The 15226-nt window shown below is 39.9% G+C and overlaps 1 protein-coding gene across 5 annotated transcripts in view; it reads right to left on the bottom strand.

The window, feature by feature from the left end:
• Positions 1–15226, bottom strand: part of PIK3R1 (phosphoinositide-3-kinase regulatory subunit 1) — an 85213-nt gene that overhangs the window by 14812 nt on the left and 55175 nt on the right. For all 5 annotated transcript variants that reach the window (XM_031666196.1, XM_021939408.2, XM_009208553.4 and 2 more), the window contains 5 exons: positions 13141–13233; positions 12619–12693; positions 6956–7087; positions 5947–6148; positions 5671–5750 (listed from right to left, as the gene is read on the bottom strand). In XM_031666196.1, coding sequence (XP_031522056.1) covers positions 5671–5750; positions 5947–6148; positions 6956–7087; positions 12619–12693; positions 13141–13233 — 582 coding nt within the window. The remainder of the gene's footprint in view (positions 1–5670; positions 5751–5946; positions 6149–6955; positions 7088–12618; positions 12694–13140; positions 13234–15226) is intronic.

Here is a 15226-nt window from a genome sequence, read left to right as displayed (position 1 = left end):
TTAAACAAGTTTCTCACAATATGTACAATCATCTACCAGAGAAGTCCTGTTATATTACGAAAGTGTGAGCTGAATCTTTTTCCCGTTGAATTTTAGTGTTTAAAAAGTGATCTGCAAGACACATGTTCTTTATTAGCTTAAAAAAGGGAGCCCTCTGCTGGTAGAAATGAATCGGTAACTCCTACTTTGGGAGAAAACCATCAACTTTCTGTATATTTTGTATGTCCAAATTTGACACAAACTAATGCACCTAGTTGTATTACTGTCACTTGATCTATATGACTCACTAACAAATAATCAGTAAAAAGTACACTTTTCACGAAGCTGATAGTCTTTGAGGAAAACTTGTATTTTAATGTCAGCATTTCTCTGGGACCTCAAAGGCCTAGACACACTGGAAAACTAACTTTACCTTCTGGATACTTTAAAACAATATGGATCATTTTCCCTCTCCCCCAAGTTTCACAAAACTCATTTCAGAGGCCATTATTTCACATCTCAGCAGATATAGTCAGGAAAATGTCTCTTGATCCTTAAACTGTTCAAAAGTTACAAACTGAATACTATATTTCATACATGCAAATCACCATCAAGTGGCAAATGTTGCACAAGCAGCTTTCAACCTAGAATGCTTCTTTTTGTGGGACATCATTTATGAACAAAGACCATGAAAAAAAGAATAGACAACAAAAATTAACCAAAATCTTCCATCTAAGGGTAAAATGAATACCTCCCTTCATAACTTTAAGACAGTGTAGAACAGAGGGCCTTTTAGGGTAATTCAAATTATTTGCTCCATATCCACTGGTCTTAATTGATGTTGTGCTAAGGAAAACATCCATTTAAGTATATAAATAAGCCCAGGTTTACATATGTATAAAATCTGACACATTCTACCAGATTTCTGAAAAGGCATCCCCACTGCTTAGCAGAATAAAGAACTCCTCCTCTGCAATTCTCCCTCAGATCCTGTCCCTTGAGATAAAGAGAAGTCTGCACTGTGAAAACAAAAGTAAAACTGACTATATACCCCTCCTAAACACATACATACCAAAATACCTGTGTCTCTCTTTCAGGGCACAAATAAAACTATTGTTTGACAAAACCTAGTGTGGCTTTCCTGTTTAGTTCTACACATCTAAAAACATGTAATTTTTCAAAGTTGCATTTCTCCCCTTTGAAGCAACCCTCTAATGTCAGACCACATTTTAAACCCAATAAAAATTAAATCAGAGAAAAGTAAAACTCTTTGAATGTCATTTCCCTCTACCTTAGTGCTTGCCTTTAGTCTGGGTTGAGAACCAAGCCCAGAGCATTTAAAACAAGATTTATGAATCAGGCTCTTCAGGATGAATGTTTTGCAATGTGCCAGTGGTTAAAAATTAACTTTGACAGGTGTAGAAGGGCAAGGGGGAGAAAGAGTCATTTATTTTCCACTCTGGGCTTGAGGGTGCAATATTAGACTTCAATTATACTACATTCATATTTCTGAATATATCCATGAAATCTGAAATATGTAAATACAGTTATAATGGGTTTCATTCAAAGGCACCCTGTGTTAAATAGACTTATTTTTACCTTGGTTTGCCTACAGAAATCTACTTTACCTACCTAAGTATTAATTGGGTAAAGAGAACACAATGATTCAAGAAAACTTGTCGTTTGGCTTTAAATATTTTTAAGACTTTTTAGTAACAAAACAGAACAGCAAACTATCAACAAAGTTCAGAGAGCTTACTCTGTGCCCTACCTTTTCCAAATCTTAGCTTCCCTCCATAAATGAGGAGAATCCTTGTTTCACAGGATTGCTGGATGCATTGGATGTGTTGATGTGTGACTATTCTTTGAAAGTTGGAAGTTTATCAAAGAATAAATTTGGATAATTATTATGCTGTATCTAGTTCTCTGCTAGGAAGAGCTCAAAAGGAGAAAAAGCCTTTATCCCTGCCCTTTAGAAATGTAATTATGTAGATTAATAGGAAAAACTATAGACAGTTAAATATAAGATGACAGAAAGCTTAAAGGCATAAACATACTGAATGGGTCGACTTAACTTGCATATAAAACAGGGGAAGGACCTACTTGAGTGGAGATAAAGTGGATGGCACTGCTTGGGGCAGCTACGTATAGTTGCATATTTTGTGCACTGTGCAAAGGCACCTAGGCAAGATGGAGGAGTGGTGATGAAATCTAGGCTGCTCCATTCACCAAGCCACATACAGAGGAAGGGCTTCATACAAAGGTACCTTCCTCCCTCCAAGCAACATACCCACATCAGGGAGGCAACTTCCCAGAGTGTCTCTTTTTGCCCCTACAGGCTCCTAGAGGCCGTAGCTCTGCTGGCTGGGAACATGGCGTAAGGAAAAAGGCCTGACAGAATTCACACAATTAATGAGGAATAGGTGGACTGAAGGAATCAGACCTGCTGAATGAGGACAGCTCCCATAAGGCCTCAAAAGCTAGAGTTGATGTGATAGATAGTAGAGAAATGATCAGTTCATTAAATCTCATACCAACCCCAGGAGAGAGGCATTAACCCAGTTCCACAGTCTGGAAAACAATTTGGAAAAGCTGAGTTACTGGAAAGAGTTGAGATTCCAATCCAGATCTATTTGAGTCAGAAGCCCACTGTTTTTTCCACCGCATGGCTCATGGAGTGATTTGGAGCCTTATCCTGAAAAGTATTAACACTGCCCTGACATTGTTTACTATGTGTGACCCATGGGGGCTAATTTCACATATTTTTAGTTTATTACATGCCGGAAACTTCAGAGAAGTTTTTGATTGGACACTAAAAGCAGCCTCATTGCTCATGAAGATTCCAAAAACCCAGGCAGCAGGGCATGGCAGATAGAATGGGCTGAAGTGGAGGCGGCGGCTCCTGGGCAGACCCGGTTTGGGCCCCCACTGGCTGGGTAGCACACAGCAAATCTCTCTCTCTGTGGGTCTTGGTTTCCTCATGTCTAAATTGGTAAAGCTGGACAATGCTTTCAACTCTAAAATGATGCTTCTTTTGTGATACTATCACTTAAAATATGCACTGCTTTTGTAAAATACCAAGCCATTATTTTGTACTGTGTAATTTATTTTGAATAAGTCTTTAAACTCCATGCATCAAAATGCTATTTCTCCTTTGCCTATTCAAATTGTACCTATTCTTCAAGACACATTTCAAGCCCTATTTCTTCTATGAGCCTTTTCTGTCTACTCCATTACCCTAGATAGTCACCAGCTGCATCTCTGAAGTCCTTTTTGTACTTAGAGTTTGTGCACTCCCACCTACCATTTAATTAGATACTATGTGCTAATTGGTCTCATTTGAACTGAAACTTTGCCTCAAACATCATAAGCTTTGTCATTTCAAGTTCTATCTGGTAATAATTAGAAATGCTGTCTATCTGCCCTATAACAGAGTCTTGCTTTTGTCTCCCTTAAATATCATTCAGGTACTCATTTGTGTTCACAACAATGTAACTGTAAATGGCCATTCACTGGAGATGTAAGGTGCTATGCTTTCAAAGTTCTGTCTGGTACTAGCACATGCTGTGGCAATGCTGAAGGACTCTAAGAAATTATTGCATTTTTTAAACCAGGCCTAAGAATCATTTCTTCAACCCAGGTTGCCATACTAGTCATTTGCACTGGAGCCATTCCTGAATACAAAGATGTTCTGGATGGGGATGTTTTGTTCCTGGAGTGGGCAGTACAATGTATGCACATATGAGAAGATACTACAACAGCCATTTAATTCCAAAGGTCCTATACAAATCACACAAAGTTCCTGGGAAAACGGCTCAAACTAGAATTTAAAACCTACTTGGATTTAATTTTTTAAAGAGGCCACATAAATACTGGGATGATCCAGCAAATGTTCAAGGCTTTGTCATTCTTTAGCAGAGCTGATGGAACTAATCCTCCTTTGAAACAGGCGCACCAATTGCTCAGTAGAGAAATATAGGGTCCTTTGACATATCAAACAGCTTTCTGGGTGGCATTATGAAAATAGTGCGGATACCCATTTTTACTTGGGTGGAATTAGGATGCAACTAACAAAGACATTTAACCAGTTGACACCAGTCAGGCTAATCAAACTCTACCACTGATTCTACTATACCTTGTGTAGTAGAAATTTTCCAAAATTCCATGTGATAAATTCATTTGTGGGTATCTGTCAAACCCCGTCTGGCGTTGGCTTCCATGTGTCTCTTCTCTCTAGAGGGGTGGCCACTGAAAAGATCAGGACTACCCCCTACTAGCCCTTCACTGAAAGCAGAGTCCAGCTCTCCCTAGTCTCTAACATAAGCCTCAACTTAAGTGCCACGTGCCACATCCCTATGCCCATTCTTTTCCACTAAGTCCAAAGGCAGCCTCTGAACACCAGCACAGAGCTGTCAAATCCATTCACAGTGACCTGTGTACTCACACGAGATGAAGCCTTTTGGCCACCCCCTGGACTGAAGTCCTAGGCCCTACCTGTTGACAGCCTTCTTTGACGTAGTTTACCTAGAATTCTGGGCACCCCTGTTAAACATTCTGCTTGCTGTGATTTGGAACATCCCATGCTTGCCTTATCTACTATATCTGATGCCTCTCAACTCTGGTACCACAGGTACCATTTTGGGCCTGTCCACATAAACCTTTCCCAATACCCACATCTTCAGTGTTTACCTACCCCATCCTCTATCCTACCCCCTTGCAGGTGGCTTTTGAGTCTAGGCCCTGGCCTCTCTTAGGCTGCCCCATCCAGATGCAAGTAACCAAGCCTGGCTGTGCAATACCCAATTAAGAAAAAGCACAACTTAACTCTCCATTGCATGATGATGAAACTGAGTCCCCATGCCTGTTCATACCGAGATAAATGTGGTAATCTGCATGTATTACCTATAATAAATATATTCATGGAGTTTCATTTAAGTTCCAGGAATAAATTAAGACTACAAGCAACACCTTTTACTGGTCCTGAAACTTCACGTATAGGACCCTAATCACTATTCTAAATCACCACTGTCGATTAGCTAACTTTTAACTGGTATATAGCAAAATGAGGTTGTTTAGACTTTCCACAGTAGAAGAAAAATACATCAGTTTAAATTAAATGCATTGCTAACATGGTCTACATTTCCTGCTTTGTTAAATGGCTAACTGAACAGCAGCCTGCTTTCAAAGAAGTGTCTGGCTTGCTCAAACTTGCTGCAGTGAACACTCTGGTTTCATACTGCTCGCATTATTGAAAATGTTTATTTTGACAGGCATTTCTCAGCATACCCACTTCCAAAACACACATTCTAAAATACTTTAAATTATATAGCAATTATAAATCCCCTACTTATAAGTATTAGAAAGAAAAACAAAAATGTCAACAACTAAAATGAACTCCATAAATTTCTTCAACAACCTGAAGCATAAATGTTGAAGGGTACAGGGAACTCTCCAAACTCTCACCTAAAACCAAGTTTAATTTAAAATCCGCAAATGTTGAAACTCAGATAATAATTAACATATACACTATCACTCAGCTATTTGTTTTCTTTAAATCACAAGGTAACATATTACTACCAATCGTAATTCCATAAGAAGCTGTATTACTTCAAAGGAGGTTTACAGGCACCATTTTTTAAGGCTCTAAAAAAAGGAACAATGAGAGAATGTTAAATGTTCAAAAAGCATTACCTGGTGCAGGCTGTCGTTCATTCCATTCAGTTGAGATTAAAATTTCTATAACTTTTATGAGGTTTTCCGTATTATCAGAGCTGTAAGAAAGAGAGTTTATTAGAAACCTTTTCCCTAAAAGCAAACTCATTTTCATTATATACACTCAAGTGAACGTGTGTGATAGCATTTGGGCATGCATCTCTGGAGTAGTATATTTAGAATACATTGTCATGACCAATCCATTTAGGACCACCCTCATCACCCCAAAATACATGTTTGTCTCCTTTCACTTACCTGGCTGCTGAGAATCTGAAAAGCATAGGGCTGAAAATTTCAGAGAGTACTCTTGCGTTCAACAGATTTTTGCTGGAGGTTTGAGAGAGCTTGAAGAAATGTTTTAACAAATACTGAAGCGTAAGCCAATACTGATGAGGTATGCTAGGCGACCTAATAAGCTTCTTCAGTAGCTGAATATATTCTTCGGAGCTTTGTACTTCTACAAGTTTAAAAAAAAAAAAAAAAGAAAAGGGAAATGAGTAAGAGACTATTTCCAGGTATCAGTGAATAAACACCTAGAAAAGCTCTGTTCTTTCTTCAAGCTATAGGAGTCATTAAAAAAGTTGTTGGAAGAAGCACACGGTACATTTGTCCTTCTCATTAAAAAATGCATTATGAGAAAGAAGAAATCTCAGGTCAAATGGAAAAGCAAGAAGCTCAGTGTGTAAAAAAAAACCACAAGCTGTTTAGGGTGTGCTGGCAGCAACTTACCCAGCATTGAGCAGCTTCATGTGTGATTGGCTAACTCAGAGGAGCATCAGATAAGTATCACAGGTTTTAACTTTGAAGGTTACGAACCACAGTTTCCTGTCCCCAGAGCACTTAACTGAACCTTAGCTCCTAAAACTGAGAGCCCTCTTCCCTCAACACATTCTGTTATGGCCACTCAGGGAAGGTGACAAGAACATCCCCCATCACTGGATCCTAGTCCCGGTTCCTTGAATCTGACACTAGTACTTGGAAGACCGTGTCCTTCATTGACATACAAACTTTGTTAAGACCAGTAGGTTAACAATGAGCCATTTCTGATTCTGACATGCAGACGGGCTTCCCAAGCAAATGAGAATCTAGGTCTTCTCTTGGATGCCTGGGTAGAGGAGGAAATTTGAGGTGGTATTGATGGAGGAGGAACAGGTGGCTACTACCACTATTTTCTAACCACTATCTCTATATATGCAACACATATACAAGCATATCTACATCTCCATGTATGTCCAATGAGGTCCTCAGAAGAGAAAAAACAAACCTTGAGCTAAAGAAATCATTTCACTGTAAACGGCTGCTGGAATGACAGGATTTGGTAAGTCCAGGAGATAGCGTTTGAAAGCGTCGGCCAAAATGTGCACATCGATCATTTCCAAGTCCACAGAGGCTGTATCTAGGAAACATTTTAAGAAATATTTCAGACATTTATTTTAAAGAATACATCAGTTGGGCTAATTTTCTGAACATCTGACTCATGTGACAAAAAAAAGGAAGCAATATGAGGATAAATATAAGACACAAAGTATTCGTTAGCTGTACTTCTTGTAGGGGTTGATCCTGGCATTTGGGGTAGAACAGTTTTTCCTGTGAGGTCTGTCCGACAAATTGCAAGCATTTGGGATGCCTGACCCCCTGCCCATGATGCCAGTAGCAGACCTCTGGACTTTGGGGCAACAAAAAATAATACCTTTGTTATGGGCTGAATTGGGCTGCATCTTCAGTGGTTACCTACCCCATCCTCTATCCCACCCCTCTAAGCCCAAACCCCTAATGCCTCTGAAAGTGACTGCATTTAAGTTAAAATGAGGCCATTAGAGTGGACTCCAATCCAATCTAATTGATATCCTTCTAGGAGGGGAAATGAGGACACAGAGAGACACACTAGGGATGCACAGGCACAGAGGAAAAAACGCTGTGGACACCGTGAGCAGGCAACCACCTGGAAGTCAAGGACAGAAGCCTCAGGAGAAACCAAACATGCCTTCATCTCAGACTTCTAGCCTCCAGAACCACAAGAAGTAAGTTTCTGCTTTTTGAGACAGAGTCTCGTTCTGTCGCCCAGGCCGAAGTGCATCTCTGGTGTGATCTCAGCTCACTGCAACCTCCACCTCCCGGGTTCAAGCGATTTCCCCTGCCTCAGCCTCCTAAGTAGCTGGGATTACAAGTGCATACCACCACGCCCGGCTAATTTTTGTATTTTTACTAGAGACGGGGTTTTACCATGTTGGTCAGGCTGGTCTCAAACTCCTGACCTTGTGATCCACCCACCTCAGCCTCCCAAAGTGCAGGGATTACAGGCGTGAGCCACTGTGCCCGGCCAAGTTTCTGCGTTTTAAGCCAAGCAGTCAGTGGTAACTTGTTATAACTGCCTGAGCAAACGAATATAGAATCCAAACATTTCCTAACACCCTCTGAGGGTGGTTCTGCCCTGACTGAGAAGGGTTCTAACTAGGAATGGTTAGTCATATAGTAAATGTTTCCTAAAACCTCAACTGGAAAATTTGAAAAATGCATATTCCCAGATTTCCTAAGACTTGAGTTGATACATTTCAGAATTCATGTAAATGTCACCAACAGAGTGGCGGATTCAACAGTAAGATACTACAGACTTTTAGCAACCAAGCTCAACAATATCCATGAAAATAATTTCAACATTTTTAGAATATTTCTCCCTAATTCTGGCTGAGTATTACTAATCTAACCTGTGGACATCAGACTATTTCAGAAAATCAAATGAGCATACCTGTCCAGTAAATGCCTCAGCTGGGAAACAGGTCAAGCGATCCAATAACGGGGGTGATACTAATCAAAACCACTCACCAGGCACTCACTATGCATGGCACTCTGAGCACTTGGGTTGGAAAAAGACACAATGCCCAGCAGAAAAAAGGGATGCTAGAAACAAAGATCTGGGGGCAGGGCTGACCATGGGCCTCCAGAAAAGAAGAGGTCTTTGGCTGCTGCTGAAGGATGTACACTAGCAATGTGAAGGGTAATTTGAGGAAAGTGATCTGGGGACTTGTGTACTCAGTGGAGAAAAGATGGGCTGATGGGCAAGATACTACATTTGTAACAGCTTTACTAATGACAGTGTTAAGAATAAATTGGAAAGGAGTGCTGCTAGAAGTAAAACTACCAGTTTTAGTTCTCTGAATCAAGGTGATGGGGGTCTGAATTCTAATGCAGTTAGAAATGTGCAAGATATTATCAAGACCTCATATAACTCAGTGATTGACTGCATTGGGCTGTGGCCTAGGAGAGAATGAGGAAGTATGAAAGTTTACTGCAAAGTGTTTGAGTATAAGTGAGTGGGAGAAGGTAGTATCCTAGATACCCTTCAATGCAGTATGATAGTACAAATCATTCGAGGTTGAGCCTAAGACTACAAAAATTCCTTGGACATATCGTTATCATAAACCAAACCTGCCCCACTAAGTAGGCCGATGTTCCAAAAGTGAGTCACCCAACCACAGAGCTCTAAGAAAAGTCAGACTGGAATAGGATATGGACAGGTCAACTTGAGGAAAAGAATTACCAAATTTAAAAGGTGAGAGACAAAGTGTTAAATCACTTAAATGTCCTACAAGCAACTAACCAGAGACCTATCACATGTCTAACAAATGTGGGAGGGGCAATACCATTGCAGGTCTTTGCCTAAAGGATCTATGTTGAAGGTAATGCAATTGTGAGCATAATTAAATACCGTCAAATAAAATCGTGTGTGTGTGTCGCTATAGGAATTCTCTATGGTCACCACTCTTGGCCGTGCTTCTGGTCTCCCATACACTTTGCCCCTGTGCGTTTCATCTAATGTCTCTTTGCCCGGAAAATTAGTATTACTGAATTTGCTTATCCTAAAATATGTGATAAAACATTTGGTGATGCAATATAAATGTTAAGATAATAAATATACACACATCCCTCCCTCAGGCAGGGTCTCCCTCTGTGCTTTTGCAGTGCTAATGAGCCATCCCTCTATCAAGACACTTCCCAAAGAGTATAATCATCATATGGGATTATGTTTCCCCCTACTAGACCAAGGTATGTCAAGGGCAAGGGCTGTGGCTGTCACCTGCTCTTCTCGCATCCCTCAGTGTCTAGCACATACAATGTGTTAAATGTTTGTGGACTGAACTAGAAGGCTCTTAGAGTGAAGTTAATTTGTCAAAGCCCTTCTCTAACACGAGGTATATCAAAAGAACTTCTATAGTGTATGAATAAAATTATCTTATGCAGGTCTTTGGGTAATGTTACCTTATGTCAAATTCTACTAGAGTTAGTGACAAAGTCTGTTTTATTTCTCTGACTTCTGCTCTCTAAGAACCCTTTTCTGCACTGAAACTGGCCTAACGTGCTCTCCCACTAGCTATTCACACCTGTCATGTGATGACTTTTGAAGAGCTACATAATCTTTAGGTCTTGATTGGAGGAGTTTGCATTCTCTCCTACCTCACTTTTCACTGAGTCTACTCACGACAGGTACCCCGTAAACTCTCCAATCCTTCACTCCTCCCTCCCTCCCCCTGGAATGGAGTCCCCTCTTCTTCAGGTCTCTCCCTAGATGTCTGGAGACATTTCTGATTGTCACAACTGGGGGAGAATGCTGCTGGCACCTCGTGGGTAGAGGTTAGGGATGTGGCTAAGCATCCCACAATGCACGGGACAGGCTGCCACTCTTCCAGCAAAGAATTATCCAGCCTAAAATGTCAATAGTACCAAGGCTAAGAAAGCCCGAGTCAAGTTAAAAGAAACCAAAAACTGTCAGGTGAAGATCTGAATCATTAAAACTTGCATGAGACAAAGAAACAATTTATTTTAGGGCAAAATTAAAAAAGAGAAAAAAATCAAGGATTTTTGGAGTCAGAAAAATTAGCCACTCAGCCACTGAAAAATGTGAAAGAAATTATTTACCTGAGGGTCAGCTTTCTTTTCTGGTGAGTTAAAGTTACTAGGATGTACATCACAAGGTAAGTGTGTGGATGAAATAGCTTAGCAGGTGCTAATAAAAGTGGGCTATTGTCTGCCATGTCTGTCCTTTTCAAACACTGGTAATTCATAAGGTTAGTTAAAAGCCATAAATTTTTTTTAGGTGTAAGTGACTATTTTGGAGCCTCCTCCAGGATATTATACAATATTTTTATGTATTGAAAAATCTTTGAGTTGGAAACAGACCTGGCAGATTCACTCCCAAGTTTGGACAATATTTATTTATATTTGGTGGGGGGGCACAAAATTCACTTTTTTAGCACAGACTCCAAATGAAACCACTTTTCTATGTGTTTTGATCTCACTGGGGAAGGAAAGCTGTCGGTCAAAATGTACCGTTGACGTGAGTCTTGGTTGTTGACTCTATCTTGCAAGTGGTGTGAAGGGTTTTTTTTTTTTTTTTTTTTTTTAACAACTAAACTGCATCATTCTGTGTTGATCACATTACAAACCTAACCACTATTTCTCAAATAACTTCCACTTCATCAGGCTCTGATGTCAAAACTTTTCCTGTGACTAAACATGTTCATAATTTGACCAATTTTCTGACCCAAACATGTGTCTTTATTTCAATTGGCTAAGGACAAAATTCAGCGTTTCCTTAATACTCTGATAAAGCTGTCAGAAATACCAAAAAACAAGCCTTTTCACCTTGAGTGTTCTGCATGTTAACTTCTAATGATCTGCTCTGTGGGACGTGCAGGAGGCAGAGCAGCAAAGAGGATATGCCCTGTTCGCATGCAACTGATTTCCATGTACAAAGAAAAAATGAAGTTAAATATTTTTTTAAAACATTTTTTTAAAACATTTGGTCAGAACATTTCAAGTGTAAGAATTTACTGATACTGATAAAGGTCTAGTCTCCTCCTTTTCTCCAAAAAGACCTCTTTTCTAGAAAGTCTCAGAAGCTGCCTCATTTTGAAACTGCCTCACGCTTCAAATTCTCATTTACTATCATGTGGGCATTCTTTGTACAATTATACCTCTGAAGGAGTGCAAAACTGGGTTTCACTCTTTTTGGTTTAAACACCTAAGTTCAGTTAAAATGATGTGAGGCAGTATATAATTTTTTTAAAGTGTTATGAGGGAATGAAGGATCTTGAGAGATTTTAGAAGTCAATATAAGAAGATGACTTGCTGGAATGCTGGCAAGTAAATTGATGTGTAGTTTTTTCTCTATGCCAAAGGAGGAAGTGGGTGTGTGGGGTACTAAAGTCCTCTTGGCTAAATTAATTAGTGTCATTTAACCAAACTGTCCTCAATTCTTCCCAATTCCACATCCAGTGACATGTTGGTTAGCTTGAAATAAGCCTCGGTGGGAATATTCATGCCACAAAAATGGGCAGACGCTACCAACCAGGGCCTTTTTCTTCCTAGAGAGTTGGTTTATCAGCACACCACTGAACATAACAATCTCATGATGTTACTTAATGTACTCAACACAAGAAAAAGCAAGAAAGAAGACAAGCCAGAAAGAAAGGGAAAGGGAAAAGGAAAATGGAAGGGAAAGGTAATAAAAGAAAAAGAGTGTCAGAAGAGACATTTCTTAAGTGACATAGGCTTAAAAATATTTTTTAACTGATTCAGATGAAATAGATGTAGCCAAATTCAGGATCAAGGAAAGATGGTAGATATACAGAGCGAGAGAAACATCAAGAGGTCGTTTCTCTCCTCTGCAGGACCCACGGCCTGCTGGCTATGATGATGGCCAACATGCCTGAAGGGAGGCATGCACACACTTGCAGCCCAACTCAGGAGAAAAATGTCAAAGGTCTGCACTGTTACCGTAACAGGGCAGGGAGAGCTGTGCATGATTTGAGTTCCCTTTACATTTAGAACATGGCATAGATTAAATTCCATTTTTTGTGTGTGCATTACCTGAAACAGAAAGCCAAGACCTGTCTTTCCCATTTGTATTTCTAGCTCTGTGACACTTACCACAATCAAGAAGCTGTCGTAATTCCGCCAGGTTGCCGGAGCTCTGTGTTCTGTATAGAGTTGAACATTCCAGACCTAGGACACAAAACAGACCACAGACTATGTATGCAAAACACAGCTCTCTGGAGAACCTGTGAGCCCGCTGCCAGAGACATTCCAGTTTCCATCCAGTATCTGTTCTAGATGCGTACCAAATATTCTTGGAAGTCAACTCCTACTATTAATCTTATCTGGCATGTCGATAATTTTGGCAAAACCATCTGGCCTCTAAGAAGAAAGTTAATCATATTTATTAAATTATGAAGAATTTAATAGTTTCCATATGGAAACTACATGTTAATCTAGAGTTAGAAATTATAGACCAAGACATTTTCCCCAGTACTTAGCCCTAAACAGTTTGAGTGTCCAGCAGAGTATCTGGACATAGCTGGTAGCAGGAAGTTTACTTAATGAATGCACAAGAGACAAATAATAACAGCCATGAAATAAGGGTGAACTGATGCCCTCTGGCAGTCTGGTTACCTTTCTTTTCAATGGCTTCCACGAGCTTGATAAGAAGAGGCGGGGCAACGTCAGGAGGGGCAAACTGCTCTGCAAGATCTGGGAGAGTCAAAGCTGCAAACAACAAAATCCCACCATTGTATTTAATTTGGATAGTTGAATGCATTAGACCACAATGAAGGACGTACAAAATAATTTAATTACATCTGATCTTAGCAAACCCAGGCCCGAGCAAGAAGAACCCCTGCTCTGGGCTTTTGCACTGTCCAGGCCAAAGTGATATGCCCACTGCTTCTCACCTAGAGTCTGCTCAGAGTAATGCCCCAGAATTTCCTGCTGAATGGCCTCTTATGGCCTTTCCCCCAGGTCCACCCTCCCCAGGGCAAACCCCCCTGTCTAGGTACACCCCTGGGCCCCAAAGTTGAGGGGAGTGGCAGGATGGATGGGAGTTTGGATGTGCAGGGAGAAGCCAGGGATGAACCAGGATCCAGCTCTCCGCATAATACCACACTCTAGGGCAGAACTCTCAGGAGCCCAAGAACCTGAATTCAGATCTCTCCTCCTGGTTATTAGGAAGAAATAACTGCCCAGAAAGGACGGGACAGATTTTATTGAACAGATAATAAAATTTTATTGGACAGATTTTATTGATTTTTTTGTTATAAATCATGTGGACATGATTTATAACAAAAATATTTAGGCACAGGTTACTTGGGCCTCTTTTTTGCATTCTTGCCCCCAGGCCTCACAAATGCCAAGTATGGGCTGATTCTCAGATCCAGAAGCCAATATGAATGAATACTGCCCACTTGATATCAAATTAAATTTCTGTGTAACTTTGTCAAAGCCTTTGTTTATATATTTTTTGGTCAGTTAGTAGTTTTTAAAATGTGCTGTTTTCATAAACTTTTTCCGTGTGTTTTAACCGTTTGTAATGATACCAAAAAATCTAACTGGATGACACTCATAAATAACATTCTTCAACATTACATTGATAACCTTATTCTCAGTCCAAAAAAATAAAACCATTGTAAGCAAAAAAATTCTCAAATTATGCCAGAAGAGGGAGCTAAATATATTCATCTTAAATTTGTGAAACTGCAAAATAAAGGTAAATTAAAGTCATTATGAAAATATACGTACAACCTGTTTATTAGCCTCATCACTTGCAGTCTTTTCTAGGAACAATTTATATAATCTGAGAAAGACTAAATATTTGCGGTTTTGTTTCTGTGAGATTTTACCAGTATAGCTCTTTATTATAAACCATATACTATGGTAAACAAATTTTTTTTTTTTTTTTTTTTTGAGACAGGGTCTCGCTCTGTCACCCAGGCTAGAGTGTAGTGGCATGATCATGGCTCGCTGCAGCCTCAACTTCCTGGGCTCATGTGATCCTCCCACCCCAGCCTCCAGAGTAGCTGCGACTACAGTGTACAGCACCACTCCCAGCTAATTTTTTGTATATTTTTAGTAGAGAGGGTGTTTTGTCATATTACCCAGGCTGGTCTCGAACTCCTGGACTCAAGCAATCTGCCCACCTCAATCTCTCAAAAAGTTGAGATTACAGGTGTGGGCCACTGCACCTGACCAAAAAATTTTTAATTAAGCCTGTATTTCAAGTACTAAAAGTCAACATAGAACACATTCATGCTACCAAAGTAGTGTTAGTAAATTTTGATCTCAGAGAATGAAGTATGATTAAGTCGTTTTGCAAAAACACTCAGACTGCAGTACACAATGTGCAGTACATAGACTGTCACATGATCTTTCCACCTAATTCTATTTAGCATTGCAACTACCCAGGATAAAAAGAAAAGAGCTACATTATGAAGGAAAATCCTATAGCAGCACTGTCTATTTGAGCTTTCTGTGATGATGGAAATGTTCTACAGCTGTGCCCTCCAATAAAGCAATGCCTAGCCATGGTGGCTATTGAGTAAAATGCAGCCATTCCAACTGAAGAACTGAATTTTTTATTTTAACTGATGTAAATGGAAACAACCATATGTGGCTACTGCCCACGGTATTAGAGAGTATAGTCTTATCTGCCTGCACAAGGGCAAATTTTGTCAATGGCAGATGAAAGATTCCCGAGTCAGCTTTG

This window comes from Papio anubis, chromosome 5 (assembly GCF_008728515.1).
Source record: "Papio anubis isolate 15944 chromosome 5, Panubis1.0, whole genome shotgun sequence".
In the NCBI taxonomy this organism is placed as follows: Eukaryota; Metazoa; Chordata; class Mammalia; order Primates; family Cercopithecidae; genus Papio; species Papio anubis.
The sequence above is the reverse complement of the archived record's forward strand: the minus strand, read 5'-3'. Positions and strand labels throughout refer to the sequence as shown.